The sequence below is a fragment of the Cinclus cinclus genome, chromosome 7, assembly GCF_963662255.1.
Source record: "Cinclus cinclus chromosome 7, bCinCin1.1, whole genome shotgun sequence".
NCBI classification, from domain to species: Eukaryota; Metazoa; Chordata; class Aves; order Passeriformes; family Cinclidae; genus Cinclus; species Cinclus cinclus.
This window is the reverse complement of record NC_085052.1, coordinates 5,312,650-5,333,050: the sequence shown is the minus strand read 5'-3', so window position 1 is coordinate 5,333,050 and position 20,401 is coordinate 5,312,650. Positions and strand designations below refer to the sequence as shown.

Here is a 20,401-nt window from a genome sequence, read left to right as displayed (position 1 = left end):
AGCAATAAGTGTAGTTATTTGCACAACCTGGCTGGGTTTAACACAACTGCAAATCTCCCTTTCAAAACAGACTATTGTACCTCGCAACACCTGCACGGTCAGAAACAGAAAAGAGAAATTATACAGCTTCTCAGACACTCACTCAGAACTACCATCTCTAAAAACCAAAACTTTCTGTTTCTTCTAAAATGCAAGTTTGCTTCACTGAACTACACCACTGCAAATCCTACTCTTTCCCTTCCAACCGTGCCTGCCTCAGCATTTCAGATTACAGCTGAGGCATCTGCACCCTCTAGCTGTCACAGGGAGGACACATTACTTTTATCTAACTTACATTCATTTTCAACTTCAAATTTATTGAGGCAGTTTATATCAAGGTATCCATAAAATATTTCAGAAATAACCCAAGTATACCATTTAAACATCTTCATGATTTATCCATTTACACACTCAGTACACAAACAACCCAGCCTCTGTACAAGTTCATCACATGCAAACCACCCATAAAGACAAAAACTTTAATTAAAAATAAGTCACAACTCAGTGTACTGTTTCAACTGCATCTCCATTTACCAAATGGCACATTGAATATTCTCTAAAATAAGATGTTTTTAACAATCTTGTTAAAAAATTCTTGGGCAAAATATTTCTAGACTTAAAAAACATCAAGATTTTTCAAAACACTCAAGATACTATACAACTTATAATAACCTTGAAATAGGTTTACAAGGTTGTTAACCAAGGTATTTACATACCAAATAATGTAAAGCAAAAAATTTGTATTTCTAATGACAAAAAGGTGATGCATTAAAGATTTATGAAATTAAAATTAAGGCTCTTTGTTATAGTTCTTTATGTAACTTTACATAATAGCCAACTTTGGAAATGTCAGTCTTGCACATTCTTGTCAATCTACTGCATTTAAAAAATTTAAAGCAGTAGGGCATATTAAGTATTACTTTGAATAATTACATTGCTACTTCTATGTTTGAGCATGCTTTTGAAACACTGTAATTATGAAATATTTACAATGTGTAGCCTTCAAACTTTATGTAAAAGCCCAAGTATGACTGTCTGATTTGAATACAAACAACATACTTGTAAAAACACTTCTGCTTTTCAAAATTAAATGTAAACTACAGTTTTAACAAGCAAACCAGCTCTGAAAAGTTTCAACGTGTGCCTGAATGTGGACAGTAAAAGTTATGTGAAATTTCTCAGACAGTACTGTTTTTCATTTCAGACTGAACTATTCATTGTATCAGCTGTTTTCTGTAAGCATGTAGAAAAATTAAATATTTTTTTAAAAAATTATTCCAAGACCTACATATACTTTGAGCTATGTCCATAGGTTTCTTGAAAACTTAATACTGTCGTGCAGGTTTGTAGAGATTGGTCCACAGTTTATTTCAGGATCTGTGTTCAACTAAAACCAACTTGCTGTTTTTCAACGTCATTTCTCTTAAAAGCACAATGATATAAAACACTGAAGACCAAAAAAACAAAAAAAAAAAAAAAAGGAATGGTAACCTAAAGATCAAATTCATTAGCCATTTCTCCTACTATATCAAAATTTGTAGTCAGAATTGTCTTTATTGACTTTATTTTCAATTTTTGTACACAAAGAAAAACATGTCCATATCCATCATGAACAAAAACTTAAAAAGGCAGAACTAGAAGACATTTGTGTCCTTCACCAAAGCAAAGCTGTGCTAAAGGTTCCAAACATTTCCATTTTTAAAATAAATATTTTCTTTTTTTTTTCCATTGTCTACATTCCAGTCTTCAGAATGTCACTGGAAATTGCAGCCTATCATGAAATACACACTTTTAAACAGAGTCCCAGCTCACTGTGTTTGGTAGCTTGCCATACCATATCCAGCTTGGTTAGGTATTACAGGAGCACCTTGTCCCTGGGCAGGCTGAGCACCAAATCCACCCATCCAGGCAGCAGATGGAGATTGGCTTAAAAAGAAACAGGATGGTTAAAAAAGTGGGGAAAAGCAATTTAAAAAACAAAACCAAACATAAAAACATACTTCCTACACAGCTACTTATATCAAAATAGAACAATTTCTTCTCTTCAATGACTAGTTCAGGTTAAGCTGTACATGTGATTCCTGAAAATATCATGAGCTTTTTAAGAACAAAGGAGAAAAAACCCCACAAACCTTGGGTACCAGTTGGATATGGCACCTGCCTCCAAAGGCATGAACACGCACAGGTGGCTGGAACTCAACTTCAGAAATGCAAGAAATACCTAGCACCTCATGGGCATGAACACCAGTGATAGGCTTAATATGTTTAATTGGCACCACATAATGAAGAACTAGGCAACGTTATTTCAAAATTAAGTTAAAACAAAGAGTTCTCGTGAAGACTTCAGTCTCTTTCAAGAGACACGTTATTAAAAGCCCACCCAAATTCTGAAACTGCACAAACTGAAGTGTTTGTGTGCAGTTCCTTCTCTCCCTGTAGGCAAACACCCGGGTTCCTGGCTCAGACTCACCACCTCAAGCCACAGTCCACAATATATTTAGATACCAGACACGACCACCACCCAAAACTTTACCACACTATGTGGTCTTTGTGCCTCCATCACACATGAAATGTGCCATCAGGTACAAGTCAGAGACACTCACCCCAGTATCTGCTCATGGCAAGCATGTAATAAGCACACAGGAAGCCCCCTTAAGTTTGAAACCTTGTGCAATCCTTTACCCAAATGAGCCTGAAACTTAAGATACAGCAACCGTGGAATATTCTAAAAATTAAATATAATTACTCACTCTACTCCGAAACCCTGTTGATTCCATGCTTGGCCATACATTCCATACGATGGTACTTGCCACCCATTAGCCATATATTGCCCATACTGTTGTGGATTTCCATATACTTGGCTCCATTGTCCCCACTGACTGTAATCCACCTGCAGAAAGAATAGCCCATTGCACTTCAGATTCTAGAGATGATTTATATTGCATTTGTGCTGCTGAAGGCAAAGTTTTGGCTATATCAATCAGAGAGCTAAAACAAGCAATAATGAAATCTGAAAAATAAGATGTCACTATGACTTAATTAGATCCTTGTACTGAAAAGTGTATGTGTGTGCTTGAAAGCCCAAAGACTATTTGGTTGGACAGCCACCTAATCTGCAGTTAGCAAAACAGCAAGAATTAGAATTACCTCAAAGTTTCTCCCTATCTTGGATCATATCCAGAAGACAGTAACAGATATTCCATCAAAATCACTAGCCCAATTTGATGAACTGGAACATAACTGAGACAGAACATGGAATTTCATAAGAACTCCACCACAAAATTTAGCCATTATAACTGGGAAGTCATTACAGGTATAAACACAATTGTTTTTGTAATACAAAGAAAAGGTTAAGTACAGTTACCTGTTGGAAGTTTTTAGTCATATCAGGGGATTCTTTACCCCAATAACATTTAACAATATGTCCTTCAATTGTGGTTCCATTAACTGAAACAATAGCATGTGCTGCACTTTCATGGGTAGAAAACCTAAAAAATGTAAAAACAAACTAATGTTACGTTTTAGAGTACTTCCACCTGGTTACTTAAAAAGCAGTGACTCCATACATACAGGAAATCCACAGAAAAACATCTGCTTTCACAAACATTCATCTTCTTGGGTAAAAATGTTGGCGGCCCTTTTTACAAGTTCCAAATTATTGTATGAATATGTGGTGACAGCTTTTATTGTATCAGGACAAATTCAATCAAGTGAAGGTACAAAGAGATGAAGCATTACTGCATGCACAGACCCAGAGATTTTGCTCTCTCTGTCCATACCTGACAAATGAGTAACCTTTTTCTGGAAACACCCTTATTTCCATAATCTGTCCAAACGGTGAAAAAGTTTGTCTCATAAGTTGATCTAAAACATAAGATGTTTTTGATTTAGTAATCATCCTAGGGTCCAAAAAGTTTCAGTAATAAAAAAATAAGACAACACTTCATACCTGTTAGCCCTGAGGCAATTCCTCCACAGTATACAGTACAATTTTTTGGACTTGATTGATTTACTACATCTTCGAATCTCAACTGTTTTGTATTATCTACAAAGAGAGAAAGCTGGTTTTCAGCAGTGGGCTGACAATAACCCAGACACTTACCTCATACAAGAGCATGAATTTCACATTTAACAAACACATTCAATATTTTATGACAGATCAACAATGCCAGCACTATGTTGATATAACATCCCCAAAAAATTATATAATCAAGATCTGGAAGGCAAGCTAATATGTGATTTAAGTGACATGATTCTGGCTTATGTTTTATACCCTCACTGAACAGTGAAAAGACAGCAAACACAACACAGCATGACATGAAGTTCTTACTTTCTTGTGTACTTTTGGGGGCTGGTGGTTTCCTTGTTGCCCAGTTAGTTCTGATCTGGCGGCCTCCCAACCACTGGCCTCCCATGTGTACAATAGCATTTTCTGCATCCTGAAGAGATTAAAACAGAGATTGTAGCACTTCCAAAATAAGTAAATAAATAAATAAATAAATAAATAAACCCATGCACAAATCTACTCCCAAGACTTGGTTATCAGTTAACTCCACTGTTACACCAGTAACAGTACTAAGAAGAGTATGAAATTCCGAACAATCATAGCAAGCAGACAAATATTAATTAACAGGAAGGCAACTAGTTACAGAGAAGACCCTCAGAAGTCTTTTGGTAAAAACTTCCTCCCACCTGTTTTCTACACAGGTTAGAAGCCAACTGCAATCATATATATATATATATATATATATATATATGATACACACACATTTATACCATTTATACATATACTATACAAACACCTGCATTAGAATGTTCAAAAAGCTGCCCAAAAAAGTAGGAAAGTCACACAGATGCCAGGACCAATCACTGAAATAAAACAACTATCATTAAGTGTTTCTTTTGCTTGCTGGAGGTGTGCAACAGATGCTAAATTCTCTACATGTTCAAGTCATTGTATGAACACACACGAGAATGCATGGCCCACTTTTTATGGTGCATATGAAACTGAAGACAATCTGAGTTCAGTGCAAGCAGAAATATCTGGTAAGCAAGGGTCAGTTTGCTAAGAGCTGCAATAAGCAATTAGTCTCTCAATTGCTTTGGAAGAAGACAGGCAGAACATACAGTTAGTGCACATTTGAAATGCTTTTCCAAGGGCACAAAACTTAAGGAAAAATTGCCAAGCACAAGTGACATAGAAAATGTGGACAAGTTAAAGGTGAGCTGCTCCCAGCTAGAATTCTCTTTTCAAACTCAAGACCTTGATCTTTCTAGGTCTTAATTATAATGAGTACTCATTTTGAAAACACTTAAATACAAAAATGAAATTACAAACGACGACCAATAAGAAAAGAAAAACCCGATCTGAAAGACAAAACCAAACCACCAATGAAACACCCCAATTGATTCAAGCACCCTTGGCTCCTAAAACATGGTGAATACATTATGAACTGACTAGGAAAGAAAACACTCTGACAAATGTTGCTGCTATCCTGCTCGAGGATCACAACTGAGACAAAAATGGAGCAGAGCCCAAGCCAGAACTCATCCAGTCCAATGTAGGAGTTCAATTTTCTCGTAACTGTGTTATGCATTAAGAGCTCAGGCTGAAGTACCTGAAGTCTGGGAGCATATTTCACTTCCTCAAATCTAGCAGAATGATACATTCTGAATAACAGGCCTAAAAGTATGAGCTCAGAACAGTCACACCATAACCCTACAGGTGCAGCTGCTGTGCAAATGAACAGCAATCGGGACATAAAATTTAGAGTACTTTTTAGTACTATGTTTAGAATTCATCCCTTAATTTTGTAGAACTAATACAAATTTGAAATTGGAGATTTTATGGCTCAGTCTGAAAAGAATCCAGTAACTGTAACTCCATGACTGTTACACTTCCCTTCTGGTCACAGGGACCAAACAGAACTGTATGATAAGGGAAGAGGGGTACAAGGAAATCACAGCTACTCCTTGCCTTTTCAGTTGTAACAGAGAACAAAGAGTTTAACTGGAAAGATACTGCAATTGGATGCTTTGATTCAGTGTATCTTATGGCATTGGCAAATCTAAAGAAATTAAAACTTTTTCTCTGACAGCTCCAGGTAACTGTTACAGAACATCAAAAGAGATTTGACATGTAGGACTTCTGACCACACAAATAGGCTGCATATGCTGTAATACTGAAACTGTGTTTTTCCTATGCAAAATATTTAAGGAAAATGACTCACAGTTTCCCCACGTTGTCCTAAACATACATACAGCTCCTGTACATGTAAATTTGTTTCCCTGGGTGCAGTCTTATTAACAGTGAATATATAAACACGCAAAACTAAAAATGGAAAATAGGAACTATTTTAAACCTGCATTGTGATTACTCACCAGTTTGTTATAAAAAGATACAAAACCATAGCCTTTTGACTTTCCAGTTGCCATATCTTTAACTACCCGTGCATCCCTGTGAAAAGAAGCACAGCTATATGAGGGTAGTATTGATAACCTGCAAAATAAAAACTAAAAGGAACCACACACACTGTATTGTGAGCATAATTTTTTTCTTATAAATTCAGTTAGCCCTATAACTACAGTCATTCCTGAACTCTCCCTATTGCTTCTTTACCTGTTAGAAAAAAGCAGTAGGACAAAAAAAATAACATGTAATAAACATGCAACCTATGCACATAACCTATACTGGCTATAACTAGAATGTTCAAATTTGAAGTATAAGAGAAACAAAGTTTCCTTTTCTAATATTCTATTGGCTAGGGTCCTCTAAGGTTTACTGTTCTATAAATTACTGTAACAATTCTATCTAATTTACCATGCATTTTCTAAATAGTTAAATGTCTTCTGCCTAGTGATACAAAATATATGAAATATTAAAAAAATCGAAAAAGAGGAAAAAATAGGAATTAAAAGGCATACATGGCCTGTTAACAGATTTCTTTATTTTTCTTGGTCAATTCTCTACCATCATTTTGGAGTTTGGGTAGCTGTAAATTTTGAAAAATTGACATTTTCAGAAATTTAAGAAAGGAGAATAAAACTAACAACAATGCTAAGCACACCAGTACGAAAACAACAAATTTACACAGAAATTTTAGTGAGTAAGTTAAAATGATTGGAAATATAGAACTGCACTGAATATAGAATGTTAAAATGTAAATACTAAAATATGTATATATAAATAATGTATAATAAGAATAAATAGAAATGAGAAAAAATCTACAACTGAGTTCCAGTGTGCACAGTTCCTTGCAGTTAGCCTTCAAGATCCTGTCCATTCTTATGAGCAATTCTGCAAAATAACCAGAATGCTATTACTTTTAATTGTGACTTGGACTTTAGAAAAACTGCAGGTCTCAGGTATAAATATAGATTGAGAAACAGAAACCTGAATTATTCTTTTTAAATTGATTTTTAAAACAGTACTACTTACCACATTAAGAGACAAAAAGCAAAGTAAACAAAACAGCAGAGGTAAGAAATAAGATTTATGATTCATTTAAAAATATGCGTACAGAACAAGAGAAAAATAAGAATTTTGTTCTTAGAAATATATTCCTGTAAAATAGTACAAAAACGTTCATGTGCAACTTTGATTTTTATAAAGATAAACTGATAGAAGATAATAGACTTTTTTTTTTGTAGCAGTACTCTTTAGGACATATATATTTTAGAAGTCTCAAGGATATTTCAAATATGTTCAATTAGAACACCAGGTGATTTACTATCACCTGAATTGTCCATGAGAAGTTTAAAGAAACATACTCTTAACTGGCAGAAATGTGCACATATTGTAAAGCCACAATTCTTTCATTTAAGATATTATAATTGCAATTCATCCCATTATCATTAAAAAACCCCAGATTTAATTCTCTTAAGTATTAGCTTCTTCCAAACCATTCCCAAATTATTAACTAGCTACTTTATAGAATTATATTCCAATTGCCCAGCTTTTCACATTGCCTATGAAATGCAGCAAAAATGCACATAAAACACACCCAGGATACAATAGATACCAGTTGTCAAGTCACTACTCTGTACACATTCTCAACAACAACAAAAAAATCACACTTAGAGCAGTAATTAAACTTTAATAAAAAGTTGAAGGACATTAGCATATAAATTAGATTAGAAGCACATTGCTTTCAGCAAAGCAGAGCACAATTACATTACTGTATTTACATTGTGAAACACAGAGATACAACCCCTCTTTACTACCCACCCACCCACCACAAGGAAATGAACAGCAAAAATATTATCTCAATAGATAAGAAATAACATTTCAACTTAGAAACACATTTTCACTGTAACATTTTCTAACTGATAATGGAAATGTTTATGATGATACTTACGATATTTTACCAAAAGGAGCAAATGCTGACTTGATGTCTTCTGTTGTTATTTCTGGACTTAAATCCCCAACGAACACATGGAAGTGATCTGAAAATAAATAATTTACTAATCAAATATTTAACTGCTATCTAAAGTTTCAACTCCTGAGAAAGTGATGCTCTGCACACAGCACTGGGAACCAGGAAAGCTCAGGATTTCCATGTGAAGAGCAGCAGCAATTTAATCTGTCCACTCCGGTTTCCCCAGTTGTAAAGCAGAAACAGAAGAATTAGTTTGCAAAATTCTATTAAACACTAGATGGGAAGGAGAGAAGTTATGTTTAAATGCATTTATGATAAATTATGACCACTTTGTGAAGTATTTGTGTAGAAGTGATACTGTGGCATTACATTACTTACTGGATGTATCTTTTTTCTGGCTACTTGGTGTTGTTGCCCAGTTTACTTTGACTTCCTGAAAACAAGTATAAGATTTAGTATAAATTCACAAAATTCTTACATTTTATAAGTTCATTCAAGGGTGGGCTACAACTGTCAATGTCTACTAATCATAATTTAATATAAAACACCATCATAAACAGAACATCACAAATAATGTATTTCCTAAACAAGACTTACTTTTTAATATCAGTACATTAAAAAGATGATTCTATCAATATTTAATCTTGGTAAAACATCTTCAGTGGTTTCATTAATACATACACACAAATCTATATTCTTTATATCTAAGATTACCATGTGAGCAACTTACCTTTCCCAAAATTTTTCTCCCATTCATAGCAGCTAATGCAGCAGCTGCATCTCTGTGTTCATAAAATTCCACAAAGCAATAAGGGTCATTGCTTGTATGCTGCAAAACAGAAAATCCAACAGAAGAGTTGACCCTTCTGCTATCGGGTTGCTGAGAAGAAAATCCAGGAAAATATATTACTTATAGCTAGAAACTTTCAGAATCATTTGCATTAGATTTATGAAATAGCCTTTGACATTACACTTAAATGCGAGAATTATTAAGATGGATTTTTTATTAAAGGTCTAGCAGTTTCTGAAGAACAGCTTGCCTTGAATGAGGACTGAAGTTCAGTTAAACAAAAATAACTGACCCGAAAAGTCATCTGCAAACTGGATGGGAAAGGAGGGGGAAAATAGGGAGAATGAGAGAAGAACAAAACTGCCTCATGCAGATACTCAAAGTCAGAAAAGTTTATTCCCCAGACACATTTTCATCAATTTTCTCTTGCCCTACTTAAGAAGTCTTTCCTTTTATTTGACTGAAAACCACCAGCGGGCAGCAACCTGGAAGCTTCACAGTGTCAAGTCTCAAATGAAAAATGCCATAGCAAACAGCTGGGAAATAACCTTTTAAAAGAACTCCAAACAGTTTGAGGGAAAAGGGTGTTAATCAATTGACTGTTAACTCCATTAAACCTTGAGCACAGCCTGTTTTGTAGGATGACCTACCAAATCACCTTTAAAAATACTCACTGACAGAGGCTGCTGAAGTAATAAATGCACCAGAGTATAAAGTGCAAAGAACAGAAGAGTTTTCTGAAAAGCTGATCAAGTGGAAAGGATGTTGAGAATGCCAACGTGAACACTGGATTTGATCTACCTCCAAGATGTAATGAGTACAAAGACTCTAACCAAAACATTTCCATTAACTATCCAGCACGTGCACACACCAAAAGATGAGAAACAGTATTATTACCCTAAATAAGTGACTTCTCACATGGATAGGGAAGGGGCTAGCACACAGGAACTCTTCTGGCATCAGTAGTCTCACCTACCAACCTCCCTGAGCACCAGGCAGAAGACAGCTGTAACACAAGAGAAGCCTTTTCCAGCACTCCTTTCAACTTCTGACAACCCATACACACTTACACTGATGAACAATTCTAATCCTTCCCCCTAAAACTGGACTGTACAGATTCAAACATAGTCCTGTCTACTTGTGCAGCTGTTAAGATGCAACAGTTGAACGGATCACAAGGCCTTGATAGACCTAAAACAGTGATGGAGTCTGAAGCCATCCTCCTGAACACTATCAGTACCTGGGGCCTCTAACTGATGTACAAAGAACAGATGAGAGAAAAATGCACCTGAGATCATAAAAAAAGTTTCAGTCACAAAATTCTCTGCAAGCACACTCACCTCAGATGCCCCAAAACAGAAAGCCTTAATTCACCTCTCCTCCCACACTTCTTTGGGAAATCCATTTGAGGCTTCTTTAGGAAATTTGGTGTAGTTCATGCTTCAGCTGAAGTGCAGCCTTACTTTTAGATTGTAGGGAGTTCTTTAGCACTGAGAACTTGTCTGAACATGAGAAGAATCTCTTCAGCAGACAATCAGATCTTTAGTGCTCAAACTATATACAAATACTATGCCATGAGCCTGAGTATTATATACCCTCAAAAGAAACACCTGAAATGTTTCAACACTTGATGTGTGCATGTCACATACTCCACAAAAGAAAAAGAATTACTTGATACACCCAGCTAAAATGGAAAAATCACAGATTCTTAAAAGGTGATGGTGGTACTAACAATGGTAAGAAGCACCTAGCCTTGACTCAGTTCCTAGGACAGGTTTACCACACACTGTAGAAGAATGGACACCAAGGACAGGTCCTGTGACAGCTGCAGGCCAGTGCCAGTCTAGAATCCAACCTGCACTTCTGTGACTGCTCGTTGGCAGGTGCTGAGGTCAGCCCAGTGCAGTCACCTCTGTGTGACTGGGTACAGCTGCCAGCAGTTCTTGTTTATCAACTTGTTTCATAAAGATGTCTCACTTATGGAAAGATCTTAAAACCACAAAGCCTCAACCAAGGTAAAAATGTTGGAATTTCTCATCTGATTCTCAAGAAACCAAACTGATGCTAACAGCTCTCACCCAGCCAAAGGTGGGAGCAGCAGTGCCTTATGTCTGTAGAGCACATGACAATCAAAACTGTTTATTCTGAGAAAAACTAACAACAGTAATCTGTCATCCTTCTGGTTTTTTTTTGTCCAATAAACTTAGAGCAAATGTAGCAGAGAAAAGTATCACATGGGAAATTATTAGTCCAGACAAAGATGAGAGTGATTAAACAAGCGGCAAGCTGATGATAAAGTAAAAACAAAGAAACAAACAAACTGTGTGACACATTGAAAGGAGAAGAACCCCACAGAGGAGTTTCTGGTAGCATTCCTAAAGAAGTCTGGTCACAAGACCTGCCTTTTAATACTTTCATTAACAATCTTGACAAAAAACTAATGCAATTGTCCTCAAGAAATCTGTAATTTTGAGTTAGTATGAAGCATAAGATGTAGTAAAGTATGAAGAGTATACAGAAACCAGAGATGAAGGACCAAAGCTTACACCTGGCAGAAGCTCAGATTAGTTCCTGCCTGTTCAAAGCTTACCAGTTATAAATACAGAAAGAAGGAAAACTACCAGAGATGTTTTGTAGGATGCGTCAAAAAGCTCACAGAAACGGCTGCCAACCATAAAGGTACCAGAGTATTTACAGTGGAGATAAGAAAGCACTGATACTTACCAACACTCTGTGCAAAAGACTTCATCTGAAATACTATGGAAATTTTGTCACTTTGTTTCAAGGAAAAATTAATTTACGAACAGACAGGTGCAGACAAGAGTTATTTGTACTGGTGCAGACAAGAGGTATTTGAACTAGTGTAGAAAAAGCTGAGGAAGAGTCAAACTTATTTTGAAGGATTTCTTACTTTTCATCCTTAGCAAAGAACCATTTATTCAAGAGAGACAAGAATTACTGAGACTCATGTTCAAATAAAGCAAAAAATGTACAAAACAGCCTTGAATAACACTTGAAATAATAGGGTTTCTGATCATCAGAACAATGTGACTGTGCAAAGAGAGGGTAATGATCTTTTAAATAAAGTGGAATCTCATCACCAGCTGATAAAAGCTATGTCAGGGCTACAGGCAAAAGCACAGGACTGCACACCCCAGGTCTCTCCTGCAAAGAGTTACCCCCAAAACCAAACACTATCAGCCCAAAGAAACCCACTGCCAGTCATGTCAAAAGAAGCCCTCAACTTCATTTGTTTAGGATATGAAGTTACATCACATCTGCTACCACCCCCTGATGTGGAAGGCCTTACCTCTGTTATCATTTTACAGCTTTTGCATGGTCCAATCTGGCTGAATAACTGAAGTATGAGAACCTCAGTCACATCTCTGGAGAGGTTTCCTACATAGCTACACAAGGGAAAAAAAAAAAACAACGAGATTTTAAACCAGAAATCATCATCTTTTAAAATGTAATTATAGGTTTAAAAACTTAAACAACTATAAAGAATCTCTCTTTAAAACATCTCAGGTATCTTAAAGACAATATTTAGAAATGATTTCATAGTTTTAATGCAGTACTCATTGTTTCTAAATTACGACGTTGGCCACACAACTGAGAAGTGAAGCTCAATTCAGACAACACTGGACACCAAGACCTAGTGCCAATCTTTCCTTGGCACAGAGATGTCAAAAAGCACGAAGAACATTGTTCAAGAATGTTGTGCAGAACAAGCAACCAACCGGGCAATGATATTTTAAGTTTCACTTCCCACAGAGTATCTCATCAAGAATACTTCTGAATTTGGGTACAAACACACATCTAACTCCCATGAGCTCAGGAGCAGCTCTCAGACAAATCGCGCTGCCTTGCAAGTAACCAACTCAACTTTTCTGTTCTCCTGAACATTTGGAAAGCCAGCCCACTCACCAACAGACAAAGCAATTTATGCAGCATTCTGCCACAGGAATGCGCTGTACAGCATCTAGCTCAACAGCTCCCACCTTTGTCATACCCCCCAAACTTCTGGCAGCGTTATTTTAATATCACCCAGACTTCTTGATTTTTGTTAGTTTGTAAATCTTGAGAAATAATTCCAAGTTTTGAAATACCTACCAAGTTTAGATAAGAGTCCTAGATTTACCAGGTGACAATAACGGCTGAGAAAATCATGAATGCAAAACTAAATTCTTTGTAACAATGTGACTAATTTGTAATCAAAGTGTAAACAAAGTGATCGGTTAAGAGAAAGACGTGTCACAGTAACAGATGTCAAAAGCCATCAGCAGGGAGACTTTCATCATCTTTACAAATAAGCCTGCCAAGGCATAAAGAACTCAAGTGGGACTATTAACACGAGCAGAACCCTCTGTGGTTGAAAAGCTGAAAGAATATTTTATTCATTTTACTGTGGTCAGTTACAGAACGTCATAAAACTGCAAACTAAAGTCAGCCTGACCTGTTAATACAGCGAACATAAACGTGACCAAGTGTTTCTTATTACTCACAGACAAATTTCTTTTGAGTTAACAAAGGTGTGCTGTGAAATTGCTCTGAGAGGCAAACTTTGAAAATTTTTGAAAAGCAAATTCTGTGTTTGACAGCTGGACTTTCATCCAGATCAGCAAAATTAAAGCAGACGCTGTTTGTTTTTATCAGAACACCACACGACAGATCAAGAGATGTTTGTGTTGTGCTTCTTTCAGCTACTGTGGGGCATTTCTGCACTTTCTTAGCAGGACTTCAATGCTACAAGATCCACAGTGAGTTTCTGAAGTATCACCTGAGTATAGAATATCCACTAAAATCCTTCATGCACTCATTAGTTTCTTACTAAATATGTATGAATTAATACAAGTCATTAACAGAAGCCTGTATTGTCATGAACTTTTTCAGTAGAGAAGTTAAAAACTGCAGAACTCTAAGACTCTTTGCAGGACACACTGTCCACCTCACTGACTTTTCAGTTCTATCCTGAAAACTTAGTAGTTAAACATTCATCCATACCTTCTTTCTGAAATATTAACTAATTTTTTGTTAATCATTCACCAAAAATAAATTGTAAATCACTAATAGCTTTTAGTGGAAGTATTAACCTTTGCAGATACTACTAAAATCAGATGGAAAATGCACATCCCAGTGGGAATTCCAACATAAAGGGTCAGTGGTGCTGTGAAGTCATTGCTAGTACTGGTTTCCTCTGTATGCTGCAGAGTAGTATTCATTAATAATGAGCCTTCAGAGCACACTGATATGAAATTAAATACAGTGAAGTCTTATTAATATTATTTCTGCTGCAAATCAGATACAGTAAGGAGTACAAGTAACACAAACAAAAAAAAAAACAACCATCATCCTCTTCTGCATAATATTAACATTTATTTGGGAAACACGAGAAGTCTGAAAATCAAGCTGGAGAATTCCTCTTAGTCTGACAAAAATTGTAATAAGGCCAGGGAAAGCCATTCCTAAGGAACTATTCAACTAAGATATGAAAAGTTACACTAGCTGCTAGAAGATGTAAGATCTACTAAATGGTTTTTTGATACCAGGTCTTCTGCAAGGTAGTTGTTGCATCATAAACCTTAGCTAGGAAACAAGCTGCCTTTTCATAAAAATTGGGACTACCTTGCCTGCTAGATTCAGACAGGATTTGAAATCCTACTGGTCCATTAATTCTCTGAATGATAAATACTGCCTTGGTGAATATTTCCATTAGTCAGAGGCATTCCCACCCATCCCAAGTCACTAAAACTCAAATTTTAGTAATGCACACACTGAGAATACTGCACAGTAAAGGCTCATGTAGCAAGGACAACACCCAGAGGGACCCAAATGTCTCATATGGAATGCAAAATATGGGAATAGAAACCTCTACAAATTTGAAACAATATGCTAAAAAGTAAGACTTAATGGTTACTTTCATGTCTTTAAGCAGAATGCAGCAACATCACCTCCTTCACTACAGCTACAGACAACTTCAATAAAAACATACAAGCGAACACCCTCAGTGTGAATGTCTGAATACTACAGAACTGAAGAAATAAATATATTCACCACACTAGGAACAGACACCTTTCCTTTCTGGAAACACAAAACTGGGCTCAGCTGATGCTAATCACCCACTACACGTGGCCAGCCTATGGTCAGCTTTCCCCTTTCTAGCTCCATTTATTTACACGTGATGGAACAGAACAGTATCTTCTATTCTACTTCATAAAATCAAAATTATCAGAACCACACCTCAAGAAACCAGAAACTCCAAACATGCTATTGTATGGTATTTCAATCTTTTTGGACTGATACTTTCTAGAGGATATATTATGCAAGCTTTTTAAAAATTATAAAACCCAGCAGGGAAGAAGCACTTACTAAACTTTTATAGATGGTCTTGGATGATGTGACAGGGCAGCAAAAGTGGTGGCTTTTTGCACACAGGCAACAGTGTTTACTCCCTGCTGCAAGCTTGAAGCACTTAAATACCAATTAATAAGCAGCTACAAAAAAAAAAAAAAAAACAACAACCTATAGACAGACAGATGTCCTGACAATTTTTTGTCTATTACTCTTCTGAATGCTGCTGACAACACAAAGAATAACAAACTACTTGAAATTCAGAGATGTTGTAGAACTATCTAAAGAACAAGAGGCACGTATCAGTCCATAATGAGTTTTGGAACTCAACTCCTTGGCTTGAGCAGAAAAACTCTTTTTGAAGGTAAACAGGTTTGTATTGCACCCTAGACAGGAAGGTAAGAAAGGGACATTTACAGCCACTACTTTTATGTCCACATAATTCCCTTACATCCTTTCTTAGGAAAGATAGTAAATCTGATTTCTCTCTCACACAGGCAACAAGCAAAAAATGGCACTTTCCATATTTAAAAGAGAAAATTATGATAAGCAATAAGATAACTGACGTGCTCAAGAACCCATGGAAATTCTAGCAACTCTGCCTAGTGCTTGTGAGCTACTGGAAATAAAATGATATCAGGAATAATCCACCCTGTAGCCTCCTCCAGGAGACATTCCTGTACAAGAGCTGAACTCAAAGGAAGTTCAAGAGAAATGAATCTGGGTGAAGCTTTACTCCTGCACCTTATCCACATTCCAGACTTGGAATAAAGCATGGCAAGGCTGATGAGATAACAGCTGTAGGTATGCAGTGACTTCAGAGCAGTCACTGAATGCCTACAAACCCCACAAAACATTTCTAAAAGCATTAACAAGAATACACAACTTTGGAACTTTTCTGGTTGCTGTCGAGAGCTGACAGCATTAGAACACATCAAGTTTCTGATAGTTTAGCAGTAGAAGCAGGACTGATACGGTCTATGAAATTTAACAATACTCCCAGAAAACAGAGCTTTCAGGTGTTCTATTAAAACAAAACAAAAAAAAAAAAATCAGAAGCTCACAGCTCATTTTAGGACAAGCTAAAAAATCCCATGTGACAAATCAGGCAAAAAGGGCCCCAGTCCTGGACAGTTTTTTGGCAGAAAGTATCTGAGGTTATTCTTCACATTTCTATAAAGTTAAAAAAATATAAGAAATAAAAATGCAAATGGTGTCAGGTTTCTATATTAAGCCTTAGAAAATACTCAGAATTCTTAGAGGTTCATGACTGGAAACAACAGCCCTGTAAGTACTGCAAATTGAAATAATCCTTATTCCCAAGCTGTTTAAGATGGGCATGAACATGGAGTGGTTAGGTAGGTTTTGCTTTTTATAAGCAAAAAAAAATGTCTTGCAAGTGTTAAAAAAAGAAATTTCCTTCCTAATTTACAGATTTTGGATTTAATTTATTCCTTCACGAATGAAAAAACTAAGACATTCATGAAGTACTGCTTACACTACCAATCAAGTGCTTCTGCACATGGTCAAATAGCTACTGAAACAGTTTGTTCTTCACTTTCTCCCCCCTCCCCCTCCCCAAATAAACCAAACAATGAAAACTTGTAAGTTCAACTAACAGTATTTTTATTTGTTTTTCTTAGGGGACAGTAAGTTTTATGTATGAGAACACAACTGTTCTATATGAAAAGCTCTGCTCAGGATAATAATCTTTAAAACACTACTTCCTATTCTAAATTTAAAGATATTTCAGACAAAAAGTAGGGACAAAAAGGCAAGATGTTAAAAATGCTACAGCAAAATTTTGTCTTCCATGCAAAAAGCCTACAAATAATTACAGGCAAGTAACCCTTTGTGATTGTGGTTAGTACAGAACTACTAGGAAATTAATGTGCATGCTGTTTATTAGTTTAACAAATGAAACAGTCACACGTGCAATAAACCGTCTAGGGCAGCTGTAGAGATGCTATTTCAGACATCAAGGTACAAATTTATTTTTTTCTTGTTAGTATCTAAGTGGGCTAAGTCAGGTTCTTGATGGACATGTTACTGGAAAGGACCCATGGCCAATGTGGTGCCCAAACTTATTTGCACTGAAAGAATATTTTAAAATAACTTAGTGGGAATACAGCAGGTCTTAAAAAGAAAGAAAAAGAGCCAATAATGAAGAAAGGAGCCTTGAAAATAAAACACTATGTGACTCTGCTCTTTCCCCTCCTCCCATTCTAAAACAACACTCAAACCTAGGTCTGCTCTGAGGGCCAAGCAAACTCAGATCATTTGGATAATCAACGCAAAAAGCATTTCAGATATTCTTATTTGAACTACACATCTCAGGGAGCGAGGACTGAGTACTTATACTACACTACAAATGAGCTAAAAGAACTTTTGCCTAGAAAAGAGAAAAACACCAATTGCCTTGAGCCTTAAATGCCAAGTCATCATTTTGGTAGTGAGAACAGAACTATTTTACTCTGTTGCAGTAGTTTCTTTAGAGTGGCTTTCAGTCCAGACTATCTCGGAGAGATTTTTCTGAAGGCTACTGTCCCGAAAACTAAATAGACAAAGATTTCATTTGCACTGTCCTGAGCTGTGTTTGTCATCTGGGCAGCCCGAGCATGAGCCTGCCTTTCTCCCAGGGACAGCCCAGCCCGAACGCTGCACCGCTCACAGAGCCCGAAACACCCTCTGGCAGCTGCACTGGGAATCTGGGAACTGGTTAAAAACAGCAGCAGCACAAAATCCCTGCTCTCGAGTGCCCAACCACAAGTGCGAGCCTCCCTCGTTTAAGCCAACAGGACAAAGAAAATTCATCAAAACCATATCTGCAAAGCTGCAAAGAACTCAACAGCATCTCCAAAATGCTCAAATTTGTATTTTTAAACAGAAAACAGATGACAGCCACCAAGTGACTAAACAGCCCGGAGAGACACGGCCAACACACAGTTATTTCTTTCTGCTGGGCCCGATACGCTGTTATTGAACCACACCGTGACACGCTGGAGGGAAAAGCCATCCCTCCCGGTTTCCCGGCGCTCCCCATCCCACCCACCGCCGGGAGAGCACAAAGAACTTCCCCAGCGCCGAGACCGCCGTGCAGGGGGAGCTCGGGGCCGGCCTGTGCCCGCTGGGGAAGGCTTGGGACCCCCTTCTGCACCCCTAAACCTTCGGGGACGGACCCCGGAGGCTCCGGGGACGGACCCCGTTACAGCCCAGGTCCAGCTGCGGTTCTCCCGTGTTTTCCTTGGATGGGTGCAGCGCAATCTCCGTGCGGGCCGCCGCGCTCCCCTCCCGCTCCTCTCCCGCTCCCCATGCCCGGACCCCGCTCCCGGCCCTGCCGCACACGCTCGGTCCTGCTCAGCCCCCTCCGCTCCCCCAGCACCCCTCGAGGCCCCGGCCCCTCTCCCCGGGAGCGCATCCCTGCCCCCGCCCCGCTCCGCCCCGGGCCCGCTGCCCACCCCACCGCCCCCTCCTCACTCACAGGGTCCTGGGCTGCCCGTCGTCTTCCATGATGGTGGGCAAGCGCCGCTCTCCGCAGCCGCGCCCGGGGGCAGCGCCGGAGGGGCTCGGCGGCGCACGGAGGCGAAGGGAAGGTGAGGAGGGTGCGGGCGGCCCCGGCTCCCCCCGCTCCGCGTCGCCCCCGCGCCAGGTCCCGCGGCCGCAGATCCCGAGCGGGAGAGGGAAGCGGCACCACAAAATGGCGGCCGCCACCAGACGCTCAGGAAGCCGCGCTCTGCGCAGGCGCCACCCCGCGCGCTCCCGGACCCGCTTCTTCTTCCAGGCCTCGCGGGGCGCGATGGGGATCGTAGGCACGGCTGGGCACGGCGCGGAGGGGCCCCGCAGCCTACTGGGAGTTGTAGTTCGCTTCGCCGGGCACAGAGCGGCGGCACCGCGGGGAGGGAACTGCAGCTCCCGGCATGCCCGGCGGCAGCGGCGCCGCGGGGGCGCGCCCGGGCTGCCGCGATTGGCCGCCGGAAGCCCGGGAAGATTCGCTTCGTCTCGATCCCGGCCCCGGTCCGGGTCCCGGCCCCGGCCCTAATCCCAGCTCCAGCCTCGGTTCCAGCCCCGGCCCACGGAGCGGGACGGAGGTGCCAAGGCTGCGCTGGAGCGCGGTGTCACCGTGTACGGAGCACAAACGCCGCCACCCGCTGTGCCCCGAGGCTCATGCCGGCCCTCCCACATGGCCTGCGCCATGGGAGCGGCTGCGCCGCACCGGGACGTGTCACTGCGGGCGGCGCCAGCTTTGGAGAAGGATGGGGCTGGATGGGGCTTGGAGAAGCTGTCCTGCTGGAGCGTGTGTGGCAGGAGGTTGGCACCAGATGTTTTTTAAGGTTCCTTCCAGCCCAAACCGCTCCGATCCCGTGATTCCCAAGAATTCTGGTTTCGTGTGCCACATTCATGTGTAATGTACCAGCACAGCCTGGCTGTGCATAAGCACCGCATGAGTTCATTGGAATGATTAAAAGATGTGTGATGCTGAGGGGGCCCACCGAGAAAAGCCGAGTTAGGAACTGTCAGTGGGGAAATGGATCAGGATAATTCTGCACAGGCAGAGGATGAGCATCCTCACATACAGCTCCTGCAGAATAATCATAGCACTCTCACTCTGGAAAAAAAAACAAACAGTTTGTACACGTATTGAATATTCAAGAACTCTTAAATACCCACTCCTCTTCCAAAATAGTAATATCACAGAGAAAACTGCTTATATAGTTATAAAACTCAGTATTTTTGTGCCTGCTGCTCTCACAGCAGTGTTTTCCTCTCTTTAATTTAAATATGCAAGACTGTTGCCAAGCATGCATTTCTGGTAGAAGTTGTTCTAGCATGTGGATGCAGAGAG

At 39.2% G+C, this 20,401-nt stretch overlaps 1 protein-coding gene across 5 annotated transcripts; it reads right to left on the bottom strand.

The window, feature by feature from the left end:
* Nucleotides 1-546: 546 nt before the first annotated feature.
* On the bottom strand, nucleotides 547-19,243 carry TIAL1 (TIA1 cytotoxic granule associated RNA binding protein like 1). Of its 5 annotated transcripts, none has more exons than XM_062496864.1 (12): nucleotides 19,040-19,243; nucleotides 12,518-12,614; nucleotides 9,148-9,246; nucleotides 8,796-8,850; nucleotides 8,397-8,484; nucleotides 6,421-6,496; nucleotides 4,370-4,478; nucleotides 3,989-4,084; nucleotides 3,819-3,903; nucleotides 3,398-3,527; nucleotides 2,790-2,929; nucleotides 547-1,965 (listed from the first exon to the last, which is right to left on the bottom strand). In XM_062496864.1, the coding sequence occupies exons 1-12, from the start codon at nucleotides 19,066-19,068 to the stop codon at nucleotides 1,848-1,850; spliced, it is 1,122 nt and encodes a 373-aa protein (XP_062352848.1). In that variant the 5' UTR covers nucleotides 19,069-19,243; the 3' UTR covers nucleotides 547-1,847. The 5 variants fall into 5 exon arrangements, with proteins under 5 accessions (XP_062352848.1, XP_062352846.1, XP_062352845.1 ...); XM_062496862.1 differs by having other exon boundaries at nucleotides 2,790-2,953; nucleotides 3,404-3,527; XM_062496861.1 differs by having other exon boundaries at nucleotides 3,404-3,527; nucleotides 9,148-9,297; nucleotides 19,040-19,242.
* Between the last annotated feature and the right edge of the window lie 1,158 nt (nucleotides 19,244-20,401).